Raw genomic sequence first — 27,337 nt, 5'->3', positions numbered from 1 at the left:
AACATAACTTTTTGCTTTTCTGAGTCAAATTGTCCAAAAACCCAAACATGTTTCCCCTAACAGATTTTTGTATTACATTTGTTTTGTTTCTCTGCGTCCTTTTGAACTTACTCAGAATTTAAATTTTAAGGAAGAAAATATATTTTGAATCAGAGGTAGGAGGATGGAGCAGCTGCCTTTCAACGCGTGCCAAATCCCTTGGAGAACGGCTGTGGGCCGGTGGGGGTGGTGTTGCTAATCTGGCTGAACTTTGTTCTCCAGAGATTTACCGCATGCCTCAAATGAAATGACATGAAAGCATGTGAGGTGTCACGATGTGCTCTTAATGAAAATTACTGCTGATCTAATGTAGATTCAATGAATATGAAAGGACAGTTTAGTGAAAATAAATAAATAAATAAATAAATAAATAATAAATTAATTAATAAATAAATAACTTCATGCAGAAATTGAAAAACAAATAAATACTACCAGTTGAAACCCTTACTGTGGTTCCACTTAAGTTTACTCTTGTGCATAAACTTCTGTTCATTTTCTAATTACACTGAATTTCTCTTCAGATTTTACCCAAAAACATGATTTTTGTGCTGACTTTATCAACATTTTATAAATACTGTAAATGTGGCTTTTGGGTTTCATTTTGAAAGCAATAAATGAGCTAATTGTCCATCCATCCATCTTCTGAACCCGCTTTGTCCACGCAGGGTCGGGGGGGTGGGGTGGGTGGGGGGGGGCTATCTCCAGCAGTCAACGGGCAAGTAGGCGGGGTACACCCTGGACAGAGAGCCAGTCCCTCGCAGGGCAACACAGAGACACACAGGACAAACAACCATGCACACACACACTCACACCTAAGGACATTTTAGACAGACCAATTAACCTAACAGTCATGTGTTTGGACTGTGGGAGGAAGCCGGAGTACCCGGAGAGAACCCACGCATGCACAGGGAGAACATGCAAACTCCATGCAGAAAGATCCCAGGCCGGGAAGTGAACCCAGGACCTTCTCACTGCACTGCGCAGCCCACATGATCTAATTGTAATTGATTAAACAAAATAAAAACATTTAGATCTGTTCTTCAGGATGTTTATTATGTCTAAAGTTCAAAAGAATTGAATTAGAAAAAAAACTCAACATTGATTCTGTAACATTAAAAAAAGACTGGTCTGTCTTTGGAAACTTGCCACAACAACGCAGGTTTCATGTGCACAACGTCCCCTGCTAGGCTGCTCCTCTTCAGGGTCAAAGGTCAGGCTCTATTGTCCCACAGCAGCTCTGAGAGTGACATTCCTCTAGTTTCTCACACTCTGTCCTTTCAGTGGAGTTCCAATAGAAGTGTGCCTCATTATCCTCACCACCTCACCACACACACACACACACACACACACACACACACACACACACACACACGCACGCACGCACGCACGCACGCACGCACGCACACACTTATTCAGAACCTTCTTTTTTTCTTTTTCTTCTAAAGACTCTAAAAATATTTTTGTCTTTATACAGAAAAAGTATTTAATTATGGAATCCCATCCCTGCCATGGATTAAAAAAGATCTTTCATGCCATAATCATGACTTAACTATCTCTTTATTATGAGGTAGTATCACATAATTATGATACAAGATTTTTATTTTATCAGAGTGGCAGAAATGGGCTTCCGTATTTACCTCCCATTTAAAACACAAGATTGCATTTTACACATCAGGCAGTTCAAAAGAAAAAGAAAAATAACAGAAGTGAACAAAGTCATGTTCAGTAAACAAAATAAAAGTGAGTTATGATTCCTTAAAGAGTGAAGAATAAACATTTATATTTATTCCTCCTACAGCAGCCGACTCCTTCCTGAGGATAAGAGCTGAGGTCTGTGGGGGGTGAGTCCTCCTGCAGGGTTCTGCTGGATCAGCTGTTACAGAGGCAGGTCTCAGGAGACAGGACAGGGTCCAGGTCTTTAGTTGGACAGTCTCCTTCTTATTGATGATGACTGATGATGCTGGAGTCTACGAACGCAGCTAACGCTAAATTTAAGAATGCAGTTCGCTACATTAAAAGGAATGAAGAAACATTGTGGGCAGATTCCCTAGCAAATAAACGTCAGAATAATAAAGCCTCTGAGCTCTGGAAGGAGTTAAGGCTCACCAGCAACAGTAAGTCACTGCTACCAGCAAACACTGATGGGGTATCTGGAGATGGGAATACTGCAGGTCTATGGAGGAAACACTATAGCAGGATTTTCAGTTGTATAAATAGTGAAGAGTTCAACAAAGACAATGAGGATTACGGTAATGGCATGATTGAAGTCCGCCTTGCCGTTGAGAAAACATCATCAAAGCGTGTGGCCCAGATATGTTATCAGCAGAGCGCATGAAGCATGCTAGCCGTAGAGCTCATGTGTTACTCTCATTATGCTCTACTGGTTTTGAAGCATGGCATCTCAGCTGATCACATGTTATCAGTTCTTTTAGTCCCTGTAGTAAAAGAAAACACTAGAAACATCCTGTACTGACAACTACAGGCCGGTCGCCGTGGCTAACGTGTTGTCCAAAGTGTTTCAGCACACTCTGCTGGAAAGATTCAGTGATTTTATAGCAACAACAGAATCAGTTTGGTTTTAAAAGTGAGCTCAGTGCTGATCTTTGTATATATGCCCTTAAGCAGACTGTAAATAAGTATAAGAGTCAGAATACATCTGTTTTTATGTGTTTTTTGACGCCTCCATTGCCTCTGACCAAGTCAAACACACTAAACTCTATCTTAAACTACAGAGTAGAGGGGTTCATTGATGATCAGGATAATACTTTTTTGGTATTCACACCGGTGGATGCAGGTTAAGTGGGGAATGGAGGTCTCTGAACCTTTCACTGTATCCATGGAGTCAGACAAGGCAGGAGTCTGTCTCCAGTTCCCTTTAACCTGTAACCTGATGATTTGTCTCTTGCACTGAATAACTGCAAGACTGGATGCTAAGTGGGCGAGCGGCTTGTAAATCACTTCATGTATGCTGATGATGTAGTCCTCTTGTGCCCTTGCAGTGCTGGCTTGCAGCAGCTGCTCAGGACCTGCACCAAATGTGGTGGAGTTTGACCTTATGTTTAACCCCCAAAAAGTGTTGTGATGATTGCTGCAACATAGAAGACAGGAAGACGATATTTCCATTTTTTAATTTGACAAACCAAGTCCTGGAAGTGGTGGGAAAAGTAACATATTTGGGACACATTGTAAGGAATGATCTCTGTGATGATGAGGATATAAAAAGACAGGACTGTAAGATGTGCATGCAGGCTAACGCTCTGGCACGTAACTTTGGTATGTGCACCGACAACGGCAAAGTGGTCCTTTTTCTTTCTTTTTGCACTCCTTTCTACACGTCCCAATTGTGGAGTAATTATAGTAAGGCAGCTATAAAAAAGTTACCAGTAGCTTATGTGGACTCATTCAGAGTCCTCCCTCGATGCACCTCGGCAAGCCAAACGTTTGTCACGACTAACGTCCCCACTTTTCATGCACTACTGCAGAACTACGACTTCATGTGCCGTTTGAACGGGACTGCTTACACCGTAGTCAGAGCTTTGTCAAGTCGTTCATTCAGTGACACAATGCATTCCTCTGGCTTTTTAAAATATAATAATAATACATCAAACTTATATAGCGCTTGTTTAGGACACTCAAAGACGCTTGCTTGCACTCTCACATTCACACACTGCTAGCGATGGTAAGCTACTTTGTAGCCACAGCCGCCCTGGGGCGGTCTGACAGAGGCGAGACTGCCATTTGGCACTGGCGGGCCCTCTGACCACCACCAACACAGGCAAGTTGGGTTAAGTGCCTTGCCCAAGAACACAACAGCAGAATACCCCTGGACGGAGCTACCATCGAACCCATGACCCTCTCTGATCATGAGGCAACCTGCCCCTGCAAACAGTCAGCGTTGCATGGACATGCAGATCATGTCTATGTTGAGTCTGTCAGTCCAGACCTCGTCTGTAGGACGTCCAAACAAGGTCTTTGCATGGTGGGGCTCTACCTCCTGAGCTACTGCTGTAATATTGGAACAACTGCTTATATGGTGTGTGATGTGAAATGTAACTGAAATTTCATTCTGTTTTTGTTACGGGCATTTTACTTTTATTTATTATAGGAGCCTAAGCCACGCCCATCTACTTACAGGCCACGGGTCCCCGGAAGAACGAAAAAAATCAATGCAAGTCAACGGGACTAAAACGCTATTTTCTAATTCCGCTTGTTTTGTGCCATGGATCTCACACATGATGTTCGTGAATTTTAAAGATGCATTTTGATACCAAGAACTTGCTTATTTTCGAACAGCGGGGAAACGTTATTTTAGTTTTTGTGTGAAAATAAGTCCAAGACTGCAAACGCGCTTCATGAAAGTGACGTCATCTAACCAGACATGGAGAAAACTGATGGAAAAGGGCTGTAAGTTCAGCAAATTTCCCGCAGGAGGAAAGAACCAGCATAAATTTGGTCATGTGATAAGTAGCAGGCGCTAGGGGGGAGGAGCTTATGTGGTGACATCACATACGCGATGTGCTGATTTCTAGTTTGTAGTCATGCTAATTACGAACTTTTACAAGCTAATAAATCTCAAAGTACGTGACCGGCGTGGTTGAAACATCCATCATTACTTTTCATCTAAATTGCAGGACAGCATGTGTGTGATCCAGGGCGTAAGGTTAGAAAATAGCATTTTTAGCGTCGTTGACTTGCGTTAATTTTTTCGTTCTTCCGGGGACCCGTGAGCTGACCGGAAAGGGAGAACACTTATTATCTCTGACATTTTATAATATGGACAACTGTTTTGTCTGTAATAAATTTTGAAGAAAAAAAAGTTATTGAACAATCTGTAACGCAGCCCAAAACAATCCGTGAAGAATCTCTACTTCGGATATGAACGATCTCCTCAGGAGTGAAATCATCTTTACCAGAATTTCCCCCAACGAGCTCCAGGAACTGAACTCCTGTCATGGAGACAGAAACATCTTTCTGATTCTGTCTCTGATTTTAATGCACACAGTGTAAATCACAAACGTGATGGTTCTGAAGCTTTGTAGAATGCTGACGCCAGTGCTGATGTTGACATCTGGTCTAAAACATTGTGTAATATGAATGAATAGGTCCCTAAAGTCTCTGCACTAAATAATACCTTGATAATAAGAGGAGCACACAGCCATTTCAGCTTATATTGTTTATTTATTTACTATAAAATGAAATAAAATGGTAGGAAAGCACTGGTGATGATGCATCACAACAACAACTTTGACATTTTAACAAGTCACAGAAAACTTAGTCTTTTTAAAAGACAAATGATTCGGGGACATGACTCACTGTCATTTAACTTTGTTTGAAACTAAATGAATGTTTAACAAACACAAAACATTGAAACTGACCTTGAAACCGATCATATTAATATGACAACGTCCAATCTGAAGTGTAATAATTCCATTGAAGCTGAAACTAGTTCAACCTAAATGTTTTCAGGTATTTAGATTTAAAACCAGATCATCAATAAGCATCACATCAAATGTAATCCTAGACTTAAAGAACTACAGAAACCGTAGACTCAGTCGTGCAACATGCACGAAGGTTTGTTTCCTAAAGGAAAAGATCTGTTTTTATGTTTATATAATAAACATAATTAAAAACCAGCTCAGTCAGAAAAAGGACTTTTTAGAACAAAGGTGTGAAAAATATTGAAGGTAAAGTTGGAAAAAACAAATTTTCGATGTAACAAAAGTTGTTTAGAGCAACAAAACATCATTTTTCTAATCCTAGACTTAAAGAACTACAGAAACCGTAGATTCAGTCGTGCAACATGCATGAAGGTTTGTTTCCTAAAGGAAAAGATCCTGAAGTCATTTTCACAGAAAATGTTTCATCAGATATAAAAATCTGACAGGATCCTTCTGCACGCTCAGAAGAACAAGTCCATGAAGTTTCATGTCTTCAAAATAAGACCAACATGGTCAGATGTTTCTGCAGGAGTCTACCACGGCCTCCAGGGGGCGCTGCTGGCTGGACTCTTGTCTTTACTGGTGCTGTTCTGGACCGTGGAGCTCAGAGGACACAGGTCAGCCTCTCTCAGGCCCTGCAGCTTGTTGAAGTGGTTCAGCAGTCTTCTCTGGGACTGTGTCTTCTCCTGGTCTCTGGACAGGAAGTGCGCCACCTCCTGGACACATCTGGAGTAGCCCTGATCAGCAGCTGCTTGATGCTGCTTCTGGTTCTGCTGCTGCAGTCGTGTCAGGACACAGACGGTCATCTCCAGGATGTCTGCTTTCTCCAGCTTGGAGTCTGGCTGCTGTTTGAGGAACTCTGGACCCAGGAGAGACTTGAGCTGCTCGATGCTGCTGTTGATTCTCTCTCTGCGTAACTTCTCCACCAGAGGCTTCCTCAGCTGCAGAAACAAGAACATCATGAATGAACTGATTCTTCACCACAACGATGATGACATCAAGTCTAAAACCTTCTCCAATAGCTTCTGTCTTTCCATGAGCATCATGTTTACCTTGTGGCTGAGAACCAGCTGGTCCTGGGTGGATGCTGCAGTGATTGTAGGAGCCATGGTTTTGTCTGTAGAGGTCTCTGTGGAGAGAGTCTGATCTCTGCAGCCTTCAGCCCTCCTATTTATACTCACACATCTCCATTTGAATGTGTGGGTCCTGGTCTGGATGGAGTTTCCCACAGTTTGAACCAATCAGAGATGCTGAGCTGAAGCAAAAGGAAAGCTGGCCCGCCACATGCTCTGTGCTCGTGTTCTTTTGGGACAATAGTTTGGTCTCAGGGGAACAGCTGGAGGAGCTTTTAGAGAACCTGAGAAAGTGGTGACCCTGGAGAGAGAGATCACACACTCCTCATCAGATCACACACACGTCTGAAATGACAAATCATCACATTTAAGCACAAAACTATTTAAAACTCTTAGTTTAAGCAATTAAACTGTTAAATTAACATGTCTTGTTTAGAAGGTGTCTAAATCAGCTGCATGCTTCCAAATATCCCATCACACTGGATTATTTACATGTAATCTCTAACTGTATTATTTTAGTTATTATGATGTGAGCTTAATACCTTTTGTAATGCAGACGATAGAAAGCGGTCGGAATGAAAAACAGAACATTTCTCTTCATTAAGATTCTGATCAAATTAAACCCACAAGATCAAACGGACTTTATCAAAGTGTTCTTTAAAATATGGGAACTTTTCTGGAATTTGACTAGAATTTGACATCATAGTGGGAGAATGAGGCCTCTGCTTTTCTACGCGTGCTGAACCCCGCTGCTGGTGGCGATGAAGATGAAACGCCTCTCTAGGGCTTTATTACAAATCTTTCAACATATGTGATTAAAGCATGTGACTAAGTCCAAATAGAGATTCTGGAAATTCACATTAAAAGTTTTTTTTAAGTGAAAACTGATCAAAAGTTTAATTAAAAAATGCAAAGAGAAAATAGAGTGCAGTGGAAAATAATGCATGAACATAAATGTGGCGGGTAAAGGCAAAATATGAATGAAAGAAAGAAAGATTCATTCTGTAATCTAAAACAAACTTGAGTCCTTTTAATTTTGTAACGCATTGCAGCGTTCCAGGATGACTTTCCCCGTTAGGCTGCTTCCCTTGGGGTTAAAGGTCGGGCTCTATTGTCCCACAGCGGCTCTGAGAGCGAGTTTCCTCTGATTTCTCACACTGTCCTTTCAGTCGAACACACACACACACACACACACACACACACACACACACACACACACACACACACACACACACACACACACACACACACACACACACTGTCAGAGTCCAAGCCCCCAGGCCGGGCTCTCCCAGATGACCGGCTTCCGTCTGGGACCACATTACCCAGCATGCCCCTCGCGGGGATTCCCTCCACGTTGCACCTGCGTCAATCCATGTCTATATATGGAAGACGCCACACCGGCTCTTCACTCAGTCATCGTTCCACTGTGATCCATGATCAGAGTATTCCGAAGCTAATACAGCTTAACCTCTACCTTTCCTCCTCAGACCTCATCCAACCGTCAGCCTTTCCAGCAACGCTTTCAGCCAGCAGTCTGTAATAAAAGCTCGTACTACCGAACCCAGTCTTCGAGTCTGACACACACACACACACACACACACACACACACACACACACACACACACACACACACACACACACACACACACACACACACCCACACACACACACACACACACCACATGTCTTCACATACCAATGGCAAACAGTAAATTAAACGTACAATCGTAGAAAACCCTCGAATCTTGATGAACATTTCGTTCTCAATGACTGAATCCTGATCCATTCATCACATCGCTTTTCAAATTTGAACCCACAATCTCCCAATTCAAGAGTGGACACCGGGAGATTGTGGGTGAAGGGTACCGCACCATCATCAGGGTTGGGCATCGTTTGATTTTGAACAATTCCGATTCCAATTCCTCATTTCGATTCCGGTTTCTATCGATTCCCGATTCCGATTCTTTCAAGACATGACATGTTTTACATGAGCTAGCTAACCACAGGTCCTACTTGATGAAATAATCTCAACTTCAACATGAATTTTAATTCTATGAACGATAACATCACCTTCATTTAGACAAATACGTGTTTTGGAGAAAAAAAAGAAAAAGACTTGCAGCACAACCAGTGTGTTTGTTTCTGACCACAACCAAAGTCTGGAAGAATCCTCTGGGATGAGAAGCTAAATGTCTCCAACATATCCAGAAACGTCCAGCTGTTTTCAGCTAAAACTCTCAGGATGATCATGTCCAGGTTGACTGAGAACTACACCTCCATGCTGCAGCAGCTTCAGTCAGAACAGAAAGTGAAACTTAAATGTAGCTGCTGTCAGTAACAATCTAACAGATTTTAAACATTAAAACTCTCAACAGAAATAGTTCAAAAAGGAAATTAAAATGTTCACAACTTTGTGTGTGATTTCTTCTTCTTCTTATTATTATTATTTATTGTGGCAGAAGCTGGTGTGGTCCACCACAGAGAAGCTGCTCTAGCATGATGACTTTAATTATTCTACAGGTTGTTGTTCAGCCTTCTGATGCTCACGCACGCACACACACACACACGCACACACGCACGCACGCACGCACACACACACACACACACACACTCAGCTTTTCTAAAACTTGTTTTTATTGTTTTATTTGGACAATCCGCATTAAATAAAATCATCTGAATTATTCTAATGAATATTACAACTTTTGTTGCATTTTTTTCTTCTGGCTTCTCCATGTGGAGCATGCTAGGACGCACCCCTGCAGCATGGTGAAGATTTGGTCTCCTGACCTGATGTTCTGGGGTCAGTCACTGGGGGAGTTCATTATCTGGGTGCATAGAGAGCTGCTGAGATAAAAGCATGTTGAATTTTTGACTGTCACAAAGCTGGAATGTAAATAAAGCTAATTTGGAGGACGGGGATTAATGCCCCCTCGTGGCAACAAGCTGTAACTACACCCTGATAAACTAATAAATGTATTAATTGTATTTTCCCCTCATGTAAATGTTATGATGATGAAGGTGGAGGAGGAGGAGATGGAATTCATTTTTAAAGTTACAATAGTTACTTAGCATAATCATTTCCTGTAGATTATTTCAAAATAAAATACATTTTGGCCAGTCATTTTCTCTTTTAATTGAGCTAAAAACACAAATAAAATCATCCATCCATCCATCTTCTGAACCCGCTTTGTCCACGTAGGGTCGCGGGCAAATAAAATTATATTTGTGTTAAAAACAAAAGTTCTATGGAGTCAAAGTGCTAAGCCCATCTAGCTACAGTGCTACAAACCCAGAATGTGTAACTGACTGAATGATGAGGAGAATTGATGAGCTGGAGCTGAACGCCAGTTTTGATAACCTGAGAGCAACATTTTAGCCTCTTTATCTCAATAAAGCTATTTTTTCTTACATTTGGGAATATGAATATGAAGTTGAAAGAGGAAGACAAGAGGGAACTACTAAATTGCAAATGCTATGCTTAGTAGAAACCCTTTCTTGAAAATATTTTCCCCATAGATGTATCAGTCTCATTTTGTATCTTTTACTCATAAATTGTAGGTTTTGACCGATTGTTATTACAGCATCTCTTTTGCCTCTGAACATTTAAATGTATCTTATTACTTTATTTCTCTCTAGTATCATTTATTCTACACACAAAGCACACTGGGACAATTGTATCGTCCGTAGGCGTGTTTCCACTACAAGAACTTCAGGGTAGATTCACAGGAACCTCCCAACACGCGCGTGTTTCCACCTGACCGGGCCGTCCAAACGGCCGTTTTCAGGAGCTTTCTGAGAGCCTGCTCTGGAGTAGGTACTCCGAACGGCCCAGCGGTGTAGCTGAGCAGAATCTCCAGTTAACTCACGCTGATTGGTTGTATCTCATTAGGAAAAGACGTCCAAAACAACTAGCAGCAGTAAAATTAGAAGAGCTGGTGAAGCTGAAGGGAAGGAAAAAATAAAATTTAATTTAAAAAGAAAGTACCGATGGCATTTAAAATCTAAAATCGAACTCCTGGCAGACAAATGTGTTGACCGGGCTGGTCGGCAAGATGGCGGCCTGAGCAGTTCTACCTTTGCTCTGCTCCTGGTTATTTTCCTCAAAATTACTGCTTAAAACTTGTATTTCCCACCGAATCACATTGGATTTTATAGAGTTAAATAGGGCAGTCTATTAAGATGTCTAAGCTGAAAGCCAACACTCCAGCTACTGCTCAGAAACAAGCGAACCACGAATATGCCACAGATATGGACCGCCAAAGTGATAAAAGACCCCGAGATGCGTCGGCTCCCTCCACACCATCTAAAGTTACCACCTGTAAGGTACCGAAACCGAATGATGACGAGGTATCAGGTTCCGTGATCTTGGCTGCTATCGACAAATTCACGGTCAAATTTGAATCGCAGGAGGAGCGCATGAAAGACCTTGATGCTAAGCTAACACAAAACTGTGCTATGCTACTTAACGTGGCTAAAGCGACCGAGTTCAATGCGGCTGAAATTAAAGACTGTAAGCATAAAGTGAACGACATAGAAAACGAAGTGGCCGGTTTGAAAACTGAACTCACACTGTTGAAAGAAAAATGTCGTGAACTTGATAATTACAAAAGAAGATGGGACATCAAAATTAAAGGTTTTAAAGAATCTGCCAACGAAGACACACGTCTGGTTGTGGTAGACCTTCTCAAGAAGAATGCACCGCAGTGGGCAGAGAAAATGGATGAGATTGTGGATACAGTACACCGCGTCGGTCAGAGGGAAAATGGAAGAGTGAGAGATGTCATCATTCAATTCCCTAAATGACACCACAGAGACGCCTTTTGGAAGATGATTAAAAATTCTAAGATCTGCCAAGATGCAGGCATCAGGTTCGCTGAAGACCTCACCAAGGAGGTTAAAGAAGCAAGGGAGGTGCTGTGGCCAAGGATCAAGCAAGCACGTCAGGAGGGGAAGAAGGCCTACTTCCGTGGTCCTTATGGATATATCAACGGTGGGGGTATTACATAATGTGGGAATCTTTCTCTCTTTGTTATGTTTTGTTGTGAGTTTAAGTAGCTGCAGGGTTACCCAGCGGATGAATGTGTTAAAAGAGACTTTAAACTTTGGTTCTCATAATTCTAGGGGTATCAAGGACAACTTAAAACGAAAAGCAGTGTTCTTACACTGTAAAGGAAGGAAATGCCAATATGTATTGTTCTTCTACAAGAAACTCACTCCTGTGCTTCTGATGCCACCTACTGGACAGCGCAATGGGGAGATAAAGTTCTCTTCAGCCATGGAAGCAACCATTCAGCTGGAGTTGCTGCTTCAACAAATGTCCGGGTAATGTTATCTCTTTCAGATCGGACAATAATGGGCACTGGTTGACTGCGGTTTTAAAGATTGACAATGCATACATAATTCTAACCAATGTTTATGGATATAATAATGCCACACAGAGTAGGAAGTGTTTCTTAGAAATCAGTTTCTGACTACAAAACTCTTTATTACACAGACTTAATTCTGTTTGGAGGAGATTTTAATCTCGCACCTGATGATTATTTGGACAGAAACCCATCCAAATTTAATGTTCCGCACGTTAATCCAATTTTGAATTAAGTAATTATGATTGATTGATATTTGGAGAAACAAGAATCCTAATACCAAGCAATTCTCATGGATTAAACCTAATGGAATGATAAGATCAAGAATTGATCTATGGCTGGTTTCCCCACCGTTAGCCAACATAGCTACAGACGTTGTTATCTTAATGCGCCTCTAACTGATCATTGCCTAATTTCTCTTAAATTAACTCCAGAGATAAACACTAAAAAAAATGTGTTTTGGAAATTTAACTCTGATCTTTTAAAAGACAGTGAATTTTGCGACTTGATTAATAATCTAATGTTAGAAATTAGATATGATGTCACAATAGGAAGTTATTGCAATAGATGGGATTTTTTCAAATTTAAAGTAAGGCAATCTGCAATAACTTTTGGAATTAAGAGAAGTAAATCCTTGAGAGAAAAAGAAATTAATTTAATACATAAGCTTGATGAATACTGTATGAAAACTCCAATGTTAAACGCAGACAGAGCCACTTTTATAAACCTCAAATCTAAGTTGGATGAGCTGAGTTCTCGGAAAGCTAGAGGTGCTTTTATTAGATCAAGAGCGAAATGGCTTGAGGAAGGTGAACGCCTTACCGCATACTTTTGTGGACTTGAAAAAAGACGACAGGAGAGGAATTTAATTAATTCACTTATCATCAACGATGTAGAATGCACGGATACCAAAATTATTGCTGAAGAAGTTCATACATTTTATAAAGACCTCTTTTCATCATCTGGTGGCAATGAATCAAACCTGTTGGATAATATTACACATCTCATCCCAAAAATCAGTCAGGAATTTAAATTGATATGTGATGCAGAGACTGAGATATTTGAAGTAGAGGCAGCAGTCAAACACCTTTCCGTTGGGAAATCCCCAGGTCAAGATGGTCTGACATCTGACTTTTATAAACATTTTTGGAGTAATATAAAATATCTTCTCTTTTTTGCATTACAAGAATGTATCCAAACTAAATCTTTGATGCCGACTATGAAACAAGGACTCATCTCTTTGATTCTGAAGAATGGCAAAGATAAAAAATTCTAAGCAATCTAAGACCAATTACGCTCCTTAATGTGGACTACAAAATACTCGCTCATGTTGTGGCTAATAGGCTCAAAGAAGGTATTTTACAAATCATCAGCGATTCCCAATCTGGGTTTATCAGGGGTCGCTCCATACAAACAGCGCCGGCGCTCCGCACACGCACACCACGCACAGCGCGTAGGGCACCACGCCGGGGGAGGGGCACCAAACGCAAGCTTATGAAAAAAATAATATGTATATGACACAGACAGATTTCAATTAGAAGATGTGCAAAGCAAGTTAACAGCATGTTTACAGAGAGAAAACAACACAAAACGGAAAGTAGATGGACCGTGTCGCACCGTCAAGTTATCTAATAAGTTCATCTTAAAACATCTTTCTCAAGTAAAATAAAGTTTCCTCTGTGAGGTCAGATAGGCCCATCTGTGCTGTTTTGTAACAGAAATAAACAAATGAATCATATTTGTCCACCCAAATACTTAAATATCACAAAAACAGGAAGGACAAAAACACCGTCAAGGTAAAGTAAGACATTTTATTTTTAAATAAGCGGCTGTTTGTGATTATTCATGAGTTAACTATGGACATGATTTATATCATTATTCAATAGCCCATATGGTCTATAGGCTATGTAACTGAGATTTAAAATGAAAAATTAGATAAACCTATTTTCAAACTAGGTATTTGCTCCATGTTAATATATATTTCATAAACATTTACAGGCCAAGGGGAACATCATCTGCTGATGGTATATTTTGAAGAAAAAAGTCCATTATGCTAACCTCCTCCCTTCATATTCAGAATTTTCTAGTTGTGTATAAAATGTGTATATTGTGCCTCTCTAGTTCTTAATAAAGGTTAAATAGTTTTGAATTTAGTCATGTCACATGCCAGTCATTTATAAGCCAATACAAACCTATAAATAATCTATTGCAGTATTTTTTTACCATGGTTTAAAACTTTAATCTTATTATAGAATGAATATGACAAATTATCTTTTTGTGTTTGAATGCAGGCTCAATGAACAAGTACATTCAAGGAGGGGCTCAAGCCAAAAGTTCAGATCAGCCATCCACCAGCAGTTCAAGAGCTCAAGATCAGTTGTCAGCCATCACGTCTGAACCTTCTACAACATCACCCAGCCCTGACCAGGAATAACAAAGTAAAGCACATCTACAGACCGAGCACGGCCCACAGCCAGCACTTCTGAAGGCAGAGTGAGTCCTGGATCTGAAAAAGCATCTGAAAATTACATTGGAGAAACACGTGTGCCACAATCGGTGCTTGTGTTGTGTGGACCTGTTACATAGTTCTAAATAATAACAATATGAAGTGTGTTGAGTCTGTTATATTATGTAAATATCAGTCCTACTTTTTGTAAATAATAAGCAGTTTGTGCATACAAGAGAATTAAAGATAATTTAAGGCGAAGCGCTTGCACATACTGTGTTATTGTGTTGTTTTTTCTGCGGTGGGGGTGGGGGGGCACCACGAAGCCTTTGTGCTTAGGGCACCAAAATAGCTAGCAACGGCTCTGCATACAAACCAACATTAGGTTGGTCCTAGATTTGTTAGATTACAGAGACACAATTGAGGATGATGGCTTTGCCCTTTTGTTGAATTTCTGCAAAGCCTTTGACCGAGCCAACCATTCCTTCATGTTAGACACGTTACACCATTTTGGCTTTGGAACAAAGTTGTGTGAAATTGTTCAAACCTTATACAGGGATATTAATAGTACTGTACTGTTGCCATCTGGAACCTGCAAACGTTTCGACATTGAAAGAGGCATCCGACAGGGGTGTCCAGCCTCCCCTCATCTTTTTATCATGGTCGTGGAAATTCTCAGCATTATGATTAAGAATAGTCAGATCGAGAAATTAGATGTTTTTGGTAATTCGTTAGCTATAATTCAACTGGCAGATGATACTACGCTCTTCCTTAAAAATAAGAAACAGATCCCAATTGCTTTACAAGTAGTTAATTGTTTTTCAGAAGCCTCTGACCTTTAGATAAATGTGAATTAATGGCCATTCATGATCATCCTCAAACAACTCTGCATGGCATACCTGTTGAAGATCAAGTCAAATATTTGGGGAATACAATCTCAAAAAACTTAGAAACGAGAGTAAAATGTAATTTTGAGAGCTTAATTAAAAAGAGTAAAAGTATTTATGGCTACAAAGAGATCTCTCAATTTTTGGTAGATTACTTCTATCCAAGATGGAAGGATTGTCAAGAATTATCTATCCGGCTTATTCTCTAAGAATTCCTCAAAATATTATTAAAGAAATTAACCAAAACAATTTCAACTTCATATGGAAAAACAGACATCATTATATAAGAAGGAATGACATCATCAAATCAATAGAGGAAGGGGGTCTCAACGCAGTCGACTTCGATATAATGAATGGTGCACTTAAGTTAAAATGGCTACAAAATTTTATAAATCATATAAATACGTTGTGGTTTAATCTTCCTGCTAAAATGTTCTCCAGTGTAGGCGTAATCCAATTGCTTCTTCAATGTGATTTTGATTTATAGCAAACTCCCTATTAAGTAATCCAAATTTCACAAGCAAGTTCTACAATAATGGAAATGAATGTATACACATAACTTCACACCGCACAACACGCCAATATGGAACAACCGTTATATCCTGATTAAAAGGAAATCTTTTTTTTAATGATTGGCATCTCCATGGAGTATGGTCCATTTTGCATTCGATTCAATTCAATTCAAAAATACTTTATTAATCCCAGAGGGAAATTGATTGAACCATGGACCAGAATGGAGAATTTCTTAATTTTACGGCTTTCAATCACAAATTTAACCTAACTTGTTCTTCTAAGCAATATGCCGAGGTAATGAAGGCAATCCCACCAGCTATATATTCTAATTTGAAAGGCACTTTGTTGTACTCTCACTTTATTCCAAAAATGCCTCCTTTAACAATTAAGAACTGTTCTTATGTGGACAGGAACTGCTTAGATGTTGGCTCATTGACGCTCTCTTTCCCTTACCTCTTAGAAGACGGGAATTAGTACGTCAATTTAGTAATTCTGAGTTAAAAACATTAGATGCAACTATCTCAAATTCCCAATCCCTCCTAAAGCCAAGGAAGTTCATTTTAAAACTATAAATAGTAGTTATCCTTGCAAAGATTTCTTGCAGTCTAAATTCAATATTGGAGAGAACTATTGTGCCTTTTGCAATTCTAATATAGAAACTGAGATACATTTATTTTTCACATGCATCTTTACCATTATTTTCTGGGATAGTCTTCACTCGTGGTTAACGCATAATAATTTCATTATACGCTCCTTATCTTTTTCTGACATCAAGTATGGTATTAGTTTGGAAAATAAAATGCAGCAATTCACTGTCAATAATTTGATTATTTTCGCCAAATTCTTTATACACAAATGTAAATTTGGCAATATCAAACCGATCTTTATTGTTTTTTTTTTAAAAGAACTTGCATCCTTTATGGATTCTCTTAATTTCTGTAGTTCCAAGAAAACCATTTGGCTCTATAACAATTTGGCGAATGTTTCCTTTAACCCAATAATGTTGTTTGATGTAATATTTTTTTGTTATGATTTCTGCAGGTTGATATTGAGCTAGGTTAATATTATTGTTTCTGTTTGTACACCTGCTTTTTTTGTCATGCTCAGAATTCAACTATTGATTCTTATGCAAGCCGGTAAGCTTCATTGGTTAAATAAAACTTGTTAAATAAAAAAAAAAAATCGAACTCCTGATATGGAAAACTCTGTGGAATTCCCCACAGACGTAATAAACGGGGCATGTCTCACAAAACTCAGAGCTGCTCTAGTCCTCTGAATGGAGTACATTATGACATAAAATAAATGCTTTTACTTTGGGTGCTTTTTGGTGCTGATCGGTGACATCACTCACTGCCAAAGCAGTTGTGATATGCTGACGTCTGTGCAAGTTCTGCAAGGGATGGACTTGAATGGACACACAACAGCTGAGAAGACTGGGACGTCATATCTCCTGGTCACGTTCCCTGTCACAAGAAATACCCTGGAGTGATGGAAACACCATCCATCCATTTTCTGAACCCGCTTTGTCCATGCAGGGTTGCGGGGGTGCTGGTGCCTATGTCTAGCGGTCAACGGGCAATCAGGCAGGGTACACCCTGGACAGAGAGCCAGTACATCGCAGGGCAACACAGAAACACACAGGATAACACACACACACTCACAAAATTTAGAATGAGTACAACCCAAACTAGATCGAAGAGATATCACATAAAACGTGAAATTATGTTTCTTCATTTTGTGTCATGTCAAATTAGATGTAATTTCTTGTTTAAAATAAATATGTTATTTTTCTTTTTTCTCCTTATCTTTTCTTGCACAATTTGTAAAATGTTAACAGACATTGTACAAAAATGTACAATGTATATTAAGAGGTTGACAACCTAACTACAAAAAGGTGTAAATTGCTCAAATCTCAGCTGTAGTCTTATATATGCACATGGTCTCCGGTTTCATCCCACAGTCCAAAAATATCTGTTGGGTTAACCGGTAACTCTAAACTGATACCAGGCCTATGTGAATGGTTGTCTTTTGTTTTAAAATACATTAAATTAATTTAAAAAAAAACTAAGAATTAACACAATAAATAATAGGAAGGGATTAAAAACAACAAAAGTTAAACAGCAAAAAAAAATTAATGAAATACTCAAAAATAAATTAAAATAAAATAAAATTCATTAATTACAGAAAGAAAATACAATAACAGTGAAACAGCAAAGACGGAGCAAATAAAAACAGAACGTCCTCCGTAACATTAGTGTGTGTGTGTGTGTGTGTGTGTGTGTGTGTGTGTGTGTGTGTGTGTGTGTGTGTGTGTGTGTGTGTGTGTGTGTGTGTGCGCGTATGTGTGTGTGGGGGTGGGATTTGCGTCAATCCTATGATGCATTCATAGGCTGTAGAAAAAATGGCCAACCCACGGAAATTACAGCCAGGTGTTTTGTTCAAGAAAAATTATAGGGAAACGGGATATATGAAGGAATTCTCTCTACAGTTACAGCTGTTAAACTATTTACAAACATAATATGTCTCTATTTCTTTATTTCTAAAATGGATTTAATCGCATGTCTTTTAAGTTTTATAAATTCCTACACTTTACGTGATACATGAACGCCGCTTTAAAACGAAGCGAAACCGAACCGTGTGCCTCCTTCTCATCCTCCTCCTCCTCCGCACTGCACCCACCAACCTGCAGGCAACCCGAGAAGTTCCCAGAGCCACCCGGCAACTTCTGTACGTCCACTCCGCAGAGAGACCGGGCAGAACCGCGTGTTACGAAGTACGAGGCGACACCAGAGTAATACTAGTATAACTTGGTCTGACGGTAAAGACGGGCGCCTGAAGTCACTTTGGATCAGATCAGAAGAGGAGCATTTCCCCGCTGTAACAGCAGGGTAAGAGCAGCTAGCATTAGCATAGCTAGGCTAACACTAGCTATAGATTTAGCCAGAAAAATTAAACACGAAAGGCCTCGTCTTTCAAACCTTTTATTCATAGTCATATTTCAGATAAGCTGCACATTAGGTAAGGACACCGGATTCTCCAACGTGTAATTAAATCATTAAACCAGCTAAACAAGTCAAATGCTGCTAAGTTACAACTATGTCCTCATTAGCTTCTGAATTTTGTTTCTTGACACATTTAACTGAAAGTGGAGCAGCTTTTAAAAGTGAAACTGAGCCATTTGGTTACAGTGATGGCAGGAGGACATATGAGAAAGTGAATGTTTAAAGTTAGCTTAGAGTAACGCTAGCCTGATATTAACATGTTTTATAATCCTCCAGGCTGTGTATTACTTGAATGCAGGTTTATAAGCCTGTTGTAAGCATGGGGACATTTTAAATCAGTTAAACCTCTCAACCAGAATGTATGAGAGCTGCAACAGGTGAATACTTTTCTTATTATTTTATTTGGGAAATATTTTATGGTTAAACATTGGGGCTGCACGATATTAGGAAAACCTGCGATATTCGATAACAGTGCTTAATATTGCGATATCGATATTACTCACGATAAATGAACAAATACTAAAGTATGCAGTGTTGATGTCGTCTGGCGTGAGATGTCTGCTCTGGGTTCAAAGCAAACAAAAACTAAGGCATGAATTCCATTACAACAAAACATTTTTATTGCAAAAATATGCAGCTGCACCTGCTACTGTATTAGCAGCAAAACAACAAACTGCATGCATGCGGTTTCTCAGTGACTTTAAAACATCACCTCCACCATAAACTTTCTGATGCTCCAAATACAGAAAAACATCCCTTACCAGGGTTTTTTGTGTAAATAAAAAAATCAGAAAATAAGTTTATAATAGTTAACATAAATGCAACAGCAAATTCTCTCATTGCTACTGAGCATTTTCTCCACTTATGTGGTCATGATATAAGGCTGTTGCTGTAATTGGGAAGTGATCTGTGCTGGGCCAAACTAGGAGAATATTTAGATTTTCTGAGGGAAAGAGAAAAACAATTGTCTACCTTTCAGAAGAGGAACTGGCAAAAAAACTACATGGAAAATATGTTAAAATGTTTGTTTTTAACCCCAAATTGAACAAGTTTACCTAGATCTTAAAAAGCAGCTCAGATGATGAAACTGCAACTATGATTCTGTTAACAAGCTAAATATTTGAACTAGCTCCTCTTAAGATAAGATAAGAACAACTTTATTTATCCCGAGGGAAATTCTTGTGTCATGATAACCGGCTAGCAGAGCTTCTGACTGACAGTTTATGTGCAGCAGCAAATCAACTATCCTGATTAACAAGGTTATAAAGGCTCATAAATGAAAAATCACTTTGATGTGTGGGGGAACTTTTCCAGGCCCTCTTTAGCAGGGTGGGACTGGGAGGAGAGTGCTGTAGCCTTTTAGCTGGAAGCTAATCGGAGCCTGGGGCTAACATCACCACCCGGTGGAACACTAGCGACATGAAGATGGGTTGGTTCACCGGCACGTGTCGGAGTCAACCCGGTAAAAATGATTAACGACACCGAGCGGACTCACGTTCACGTTTGAAAGCAGCGCTGGTTCCAGAAACATCAGCACAAAGTACGTTCGTTGCTCTGAGCCAGCACGACGAACAAGGGAACGGCGCCGCTAACTCAGTTCGGGTGTTGCTTTCCAAAAGGTTCTATGTAGGGGGCGGGCGTATTACATGAACGGACCCATCTGATTGGCCGCATATCAGAAGGGCTACATTTGATTGGTCAAATAATACTTCTGCGTAAAAAACAGAGCTGATGTATGACATGGATGGAAATGTTTGAACCAAACATTTATCGCTGTTTTTGCTGTGTTTCGCGATGGGCCTATCGCACGTCCTGTTATCCTGATGACGATAATTTTTCGATATATTGTGCAGCCCTATTAAACATTTAGATAGAAGACTGTGTTATGTGTTTTAACACGTCTCGGTTTACAGTGATTCCAGTGGGTTCTTCAAAATAAAATGTGAAAACAGGGCATCAGAGACACACACGACAAACAACCAAGCACACACTGACAGTCTTATTTTTGGACTGTGGGAGGAAGCTGGAGTACCTGGACAGAACCCACACGTGCACAGGGAGAACATGCAAACTCCTTGCAGAGAGACCCCAGGGGTGAACCCAGGACCCCCTTGCTGCAAGGCAGAAGCTCTAACCACTGCACCACTGTGTAGCCCAGATATAACACAGTCGGTCAAATTCACCAGGATGCTTGAAGTTAAGGAAAGTAAAAAGAGACATATTATTAACTCACTGAACCCAACACATCTGTCTGGATCTGAGTGCATACCTTCTTTATCCAGCCCGTCTCTAAGATTTCCTTTGATACATGACAAGAATCATTTAAAAACTTTGATAATCTAAGATGCATCTTTTCCCCACAGTTAAAAGCAAAACTATGCCTCAGAAACACAAGTCCAAGTCGTGGACGGAGCTAAAACAGGCCGGTAATGAGAACTTCAAGATGGGTCAGTATGGAGAAGCTACCAGCCTGTACAGCCAGGCCATCAGGGAGCTGGAAAAGTCTGGTAGGTAGGATTAGAACGTCCCTTTTATACAAGCTGCTTAAAAAACACTGCAGGACACACATGCACATATTTGAAGAACCTGGAATAAAATCTGCTGTTCGTGTGAAAAGAAAGCAACTCTTTTAATTTGAAGACCTGCTCCCCCCCCCCCCCCCCCAAAGGTAACAAGAACCCAGAAGACTTAGGCATTTTGTACTCAAACCGGGCAGCCAGCTACCTGAAGGACGGCAGCTGTGCAGAATGTGTGAAGGACTGTGAAATGTAAGTGTTTACATTTGATTTTTGGATTTATTTCTACCAGATTTGTAGTTGGTTCTGTGATCATTCCAGTTTAAGAACATTTGTTTTTCTCGTCAGGTCCCTGGAGTTGTACCCGTTCAATGTGAAGTCTTTGCTTCGGCGTGCCGCTGCCTATGAAGCTCTGGAGCGCTACAGGCAGGCGTACATCGATTACAAAACCGTTCTGCAGATCGACTTCAACATAGTGTCTGCTCACGACGGCACCAACAGGTCCGAAAGCTGCTTAAATGGTCATTCTGTGTTCAGTTATGGTAGAGAGCTAAATACATTTCTAAATGTTATCTATTTTTTTTTAAAGGCGTGATTTTTCAGCCCCACATTGATGTCCCCTTTTTTCCTCAGGATGACGAAGGCGCTCACAGAGGCAGACGGCCCTTCGTGGAGAGAGAAACTTCCTCCAATTCCAACTGTCCCGCTGGCCGTGAGGGAAAAGCTTGCCCAGCAAGCCGGAGCCAGCGCCATGCCCCCGAAAGCTGCACCGCTGCAGAATGGCATCAAGCAAACCAACAAACCTGGTGTGTTTCTGTTTGTTCTCTACAGAAACCAGACAGTGAAAGAACTGTTGCTAAAACCCTAAAGCTTTTCTTGTTTCCTTTACATCAGCACCAAGTGACAAAGAGCTAAAGAAAGCCCAGATGCTGAAGGAGGAAGGCAACGCTCTGGTTAAGAAGGGAGAGCACAGGAAGGCCATCGAGAAGTACAGCCAGAGCCTCAAACACAATGCCAGCGAGGTGACGACGTACACCAACAGGTCGGTTAGAGCTCTCTGTTGTTAAAGGTGCATTTTGTAGTCAGGGTTTCCTCCAGCGCTTTATAAGCTTGGCCACCCGCCATGTAAGCGCCATGCCCCGGCCCCTAGGGATGAGTACCGAATTCGGTACTTTTTAAGGTACCGACCGAATTCCATAGTACCGACCGAGCACCGATTCACGTCGTTTCAAACGGTGCCTCGTTTCGGAACCCGTCCATCATAACTAGAACTTGCCTAGGCAGCTGCGCATGCGCAAGAGCGTTATGTCGTCGGTCGCTGCGAGCCAGTTGTAAACAGAGCAGCATGGTGGAAAGAATACACGCTAAAGCTTGGGTCCATTTCACTAAATGGGATGGGTAACTGGGTGATGATGAAACCAGCGACAACGATCTAAGGGAGACATCCTCATCTTAATCTGCTCCGGTAGGTAAATAAAATGTTTAAGATAACGTTAGCTTGATATGTTAGCTTCCGTTTCGCTAATGGTGCGTTCGCTTTCTCCTAGGAACTCCGAATTTCTGACTAGAAGAACATGAACGCGCTCTAGTTTGGCTTCACTTTACTAAATGCGACAGGTGATTGGGTGAAGATGAAACCAGTGACAACGATCTAAGTGTGAGGCATCATCGTTTTAATCTGCTCCAGCAGTTAAATAAACTGTTTAAGATAACGTTAGCTTGATATGTTAGCTTCCATTACCACCGTTGTTATCAGCTAATGGTGCGTTCGCTTTCTCCTCGGAAATTCTAACTTCCCAGTAGAAAAAATCAAACGAAAAAGGGCGGTAAAAGGAATGAAGATACACAGTAAATTTAGTTCACAGTAAAGATGTTTGCTTCAGTTTAATTATCAGCTTATAAAACTACAAGGACGATGTTAAAATACAAACAGTTAAATGTTACTTATCGTGATATTTATCAAATATGGTTATATATTGAGAAAAATATGTATTTAATTATAAAAGAGAATTAAAATAATAAACACTCAAAAGTATCGAAAATTGGTACCGTTAAGTACCGGTACCGATTCCTAGGTACCGGGAATTAGTACAGAATCGATTCAAATGTCAAAGGTACCCATCCCTACCGCCCCCCTACCCGACCCTACCGTGTCTGCTGACACGAAGGGCGCATCGAAACTAGAGCCCTCCCTGGTGAGAAACAGCAGCGGAACGTGTGCAGCAACCCCCCCCCCCCCCCCCCCCCCCCCCCCCCATGGCCGTGTTCTTCAGTTAGCCCCTAGACTAGCTAAGCTAGCAGCTGGAAATGAATCCTGGTAACGACTCATGCCCAGTTCCCTGCCTCCGACCCAGGTCGCTCCTGCTCCCAGTTTTTGCCGAGTTTCGGTGCTCAGGAGCGGCCCTAAAGGCTGATGATTCCAGCTCTGGATCTCTGCGTTTGTGAGGCGGCATGTCCACCTGGTTTTGCCCAGAGTCGTGCAACACAGGTGGCATGCACTGCTGCGCATCATACCCCGCACTAAGCTCCAGGATTCTGAAACTTTTCGAGAACCGGAGCAGGGTGCAGGAAAACCTTCCAGGGCAAACCGACTTTTGCTCTCTGTCCCCAGGATAACTTTCTGTGGTTGTCCGCCAAATTTCCCCACTAACCTGTTAACCATCATCGGCCTCTCATTCCAACCTCCACCCTACACAGCTTTTTCGGTTATTTGAGTTTAAGGCAGTAGTAAATAATAATGATAGGTTTGAACGTCCTGGGAGTGGGCGGTAACAGCCACATCAAGTCAAGTCGATCTTTACTGATGAAGCACTTCACAGGTACAAAGTAACACCAACGTGCTGCACAGGAAGTTAAAAGGGAAATGCCAACAGAGCCACACGGTCAGCAAAGTTTAGCCATCATTTAACAAAATACTCCCTGGTGGTTCGTATGCAGATGTTTACACAACTTACTGGAAAAGTTACAAAAATGGAAGCTGTTTGAAGTGAAACTTTCTAGAGCTTTCAGGTATGTAAGATGGATTTTCTGTGTGTGTGCGTGTGTGTGCACGTGCAATCAGGGCGCTATGTTACCTGTCGGTGAAGCAGTACAGAGACGCCATCAAGGACTGCGACGAGGCTCTGAGGATTGATGGAAGCAACATAAAGGCTCTCTACAGGAGGGCGCAGGCCCACAAAGAGCTCAAGGTAAGAGATGGAGATTCGTCACACCGCCTTTCAGCCTCACAGCAGTCCGAGATCTCAGAGTGGGATAAGAAGTAATCGCAGACATGGCAGTGTCTTCATCTGTGTGTCACACAGTCAGGACGCCTCTCTCCTCCCAGTGATACAATAGTGATTGTGTGTGTGTGTTGAAGTATTAGCTAAAAGCCCGAAAGTGTTTGGCAGGTTTGCTGCTTAAATTAAAACTTAATGTTCACAAAAATGCCAGACTAGCGTTTATTGTCACGTTGGTACCGTACTGGTTTACGCGATCCATGAATTTATTGTTGAATTTGATGTTTAAAATGCTGAAAAGTTTATCCAACTATGGAGTTTAAAGTCTGCGCTCGTCCTCGTCTCAAAACCTCGGGAGCCTCACCTCTGCTGTGGCTACATTGTAGCTCATCATCACCAGGGTGTGAATGGGTGAATGACTGTGTTGTAAAACACTTTTGGGGTGGTGGTGGTGGTGGTGGGGGGGGGGGGGGTCAAAGGACCATGTCAAATACAGGCCATTTGCCATTCTTGTCTGCTATTATTGCTCCTGCAGGACGTGAAAGCCTGCGTGGACGACCTGAACAATCTGCTGAAGGTGGAACCGAAGAACTCGGCTGCTGGGAAGATGCTGCAGGAGGTGCAGAAGAGGAAGTGAAAGCACACGGGAGTGACGCTGCAGCCAGCCGGCTGCACGATTCCGCTGCTTTCATCTGTTTACTCAAAGAAACACGAGCTCAGCCCAAGATGCTTCTGGAAAGAGCAGCTCCACATGATCGGTCTCTAGTAACCGAGGTGGACTGAAGCACTTGCGATTTAAGAGTTTGTCACTTTCAATTATTTATGCTTATTTATGTGAGCTGAGAGAAAAAACAAACGTTATCACCTTCTGTTCAAACACGTGAATCTGGTCCCAGGCAGACTAAAAGTCACCCAACAGTTCAACAAGTTAACAAATCAGTACTCTATTATTTATTTTAGTGACACAAAGGATGTTTGGTTGTTTGTTGGAAACAATCTTATTTCTGACCCCACAAAGTCATAATTAGAAAACAAAACATGAAGGTGATCATTCTGAACAGAGAAAGCAATAAACCACAGCCGTCATCGTTTTCCAAAATAAAACTCCCTTTCCTCACCTGTGACGCATGCAGGTGTCCCCCACCTCTCGCCTGGAGGCACCAGAGTTTACTCACATAACCTGTTGGTGGTCATAAGGGCCTGTTTGGTGTTTAATGACCCGTTTTGTTTGTTTTGCACTCGGGTAGTTTTTTTTTTGTTCTCAGTGAATTTTCTGTTTGGGCATCTGGCAGAAGATGTAGATTTCTTTAAACATAAGTTTGTTTCCACTGGAAATCTGCATATTTCTTGAACTATTTCAATATTGTGAAGTTTGATAGAGGAAGTGGAGTCTCGTGCTGACAGATTAATCTGGTCTGGGATCAGTTCCCCGGCTGTTTAAACGTCCTCACGTGGGTTCGTACAAAGCTCTGTCTCTCGGCCATCTTGTTCTTTTTATCGTAAGTAAGTCTTTTATTACGGATCCTGTTGTAGCTTTACATCACCACCATACCTGAAGTGCCTGCCTTTGTTTCCATCTGCTGCTCGGAATTAGGGTCTGCAAAATAAAAAAGTAAAACACACCCCAGCTGGTTTTTATTTTTCATCCTACACCGCACACTCACCAGCCACGCTGTAGGCTGGGCTGGTTTTAAAGCTAACAACTAATCAGCCAATCAAATGGCAGCAACTGGATGAGATCGATGCACACAGATGAGGTGAAGACAGATTCGGAATGTTGAAAGGCGATTTAGTATCTGGTCTGGTTGACTTCAGAAACTACTGGGTTTATCACCCCCAGCCAGAATGGTCTATAACAGGGAATGAGTAGCAGTTGTGTGGAAGAAAGTTTTGCTTTCAGAGCGGACAGGTTCTAGATGATAGAAATACAACAGCAGTTTAGATAAGTGCTGATTCCCAGCAACGTCTGCAGAAGACCACACCAGGTACCACCCCTACCCTCAGATCAGTGGACTCAGTGGTCTCCTTTAAAAGCCGATGAAAACTTGTCTGGCTTCAGCGTGACCTGTTGATTCTTTTTTACTACCTTTTCAGGTTGCCGATTCTGCCTTTCTTGGGATGCCATGATGACCTTTATTCATTTTTGTCATGAATTGTCATCTCATGATATTTATCTTGAGATGTGGTATTCTTCTAACAGGAAACAGGTTACAGTTCCCTCAGGACCACCAGAAGTCGACCTGAAGAGACTGGAAAAACTGTTTCTAGATTTCAGTTGCAACTTTCAGATGGTCAGGTCAGCATTTGTTGTCACCAACATAAAAGCATGGATCCATCTTGCTTTATATACATGCTTATGCACGGGGGTGGTGATGTAATGGTGTTGGGGAGATAGTCTTGTCCAACTTTAAACACCTTAGCACCACCTGTGTATTGTTTCTTACCATGTCCATGTCTTTATGACCACATGGATACACCTTCCAGCAGGAGAATGCACCACGTCACAAAGCTCAGATCTTCTCCAACTGGTTTCTTGAACATAACGGGTTTATTGATCCAGAACCTTTGGGATATGGTGGAACTAGGGCCAGGCAATACATTGAAAATGTATCATTATCGACATTTTGGACTCTAACCGATATCTTTTCCCCAAGTCTATACATTTGATAAATCGATGAAAAGTTGTGTGTAGGTTGTTTCATGTCCCTGTAAAAAGCTGTACCTTTTGTGCTGTACTGTGGGGCAGCAGTAGCTCAACAGGTTGAGTGGGTTGTCCAGTAATCGGAAGGTTGCAGGTTCGATCCCGGCTCCGGACAGAGAATTCTGCTGTTGTGTCCTT

General features: G+C 41.2%; 2 protein-coding genes across 2 annotated transcripts; one reads left to right on the top strand and one right to left on the bottom strand.

Moving 5' to 3' along the window:
* Positions 1 to 5,809: 5,809 nt before the first annotated feature.
* On the bottom strand, positions 5,810 to 6,674 carry LOC107384911 (transcription factor HES-5). Its single transcript, XM_015958428.3, has 2 exons — positions 6,530 to 6,674; positions 5,810 to 6,418 (listed from the first exon to the last, which is right to left on the bottom strand). Exons 1-2 carry the CDS (start codon positions 6,584 to 6,586, stop codon positions 6,011 to 6,013), a joined length of 465 nt encoding a protein of 154 aa, XP_015813914.1. The 5' UTR covers positions 6,587 to 6,674; the 3' UTR covers positions 5,810 to 6,010.
* Positions 6,675 to 18,436: 11,762 nt separating this feature from the next.
* tomm34 (translocase of outer mitochondrial membrane 34) lies at positions 18,437 to 25,847 on the top strand. The gene is made up of 8 exons (XM_015958429.3): positions 18,437 to 18,650; positions 21,128 to 21,271; positions 21,433 to 21,532; positions 21,629 to 21,781; positions 21,914 to 22,086; positions 22,175 to 22,322; positions 24,342 to 24,468; positions 25,034 to 25,847. The coding sequence occupies exons 2-8, from the start codon at positions 21,142 to 21,144 to the stop codon at positions 25,133 to 25,135; spliced, it is 933 nt and encodes a 310-aa protein (XP_015813915.1). The 5' UTR covers positions 18,437 to 18,650; positions 21,128 to 21,141; the 3' UTR covers positions 25,136 to 25,847.
* The last annotated feature ends 1,490 nt before the right edge of the window (positions 25,848 to 27,337 follow it).

The sequence above is a fragment of the Nothobranchius furzeri genome, chromosome 3 (assembly GCF_043380555.1).
Source record: "Nothobranchius furzeri strain GRZ-AD chromosome 3, NfurGRZ-RIMD1, whole genome shotgun sequence".
In the NCBI taxonomy this organism is placed as follows: domain Eukaryota; kingdom Metazoa; phylum Chordata; class Actinopteri; order Cyprinodontiformes; family Nothobranchiidae; genus Nothobranchius; species Nothobranchius furzeri.
The sequence above is the reverse complement of the archived record's forward strand: the minus strand, read 5'-3'. Positions and strand labels throughout refer to the sequence as shown.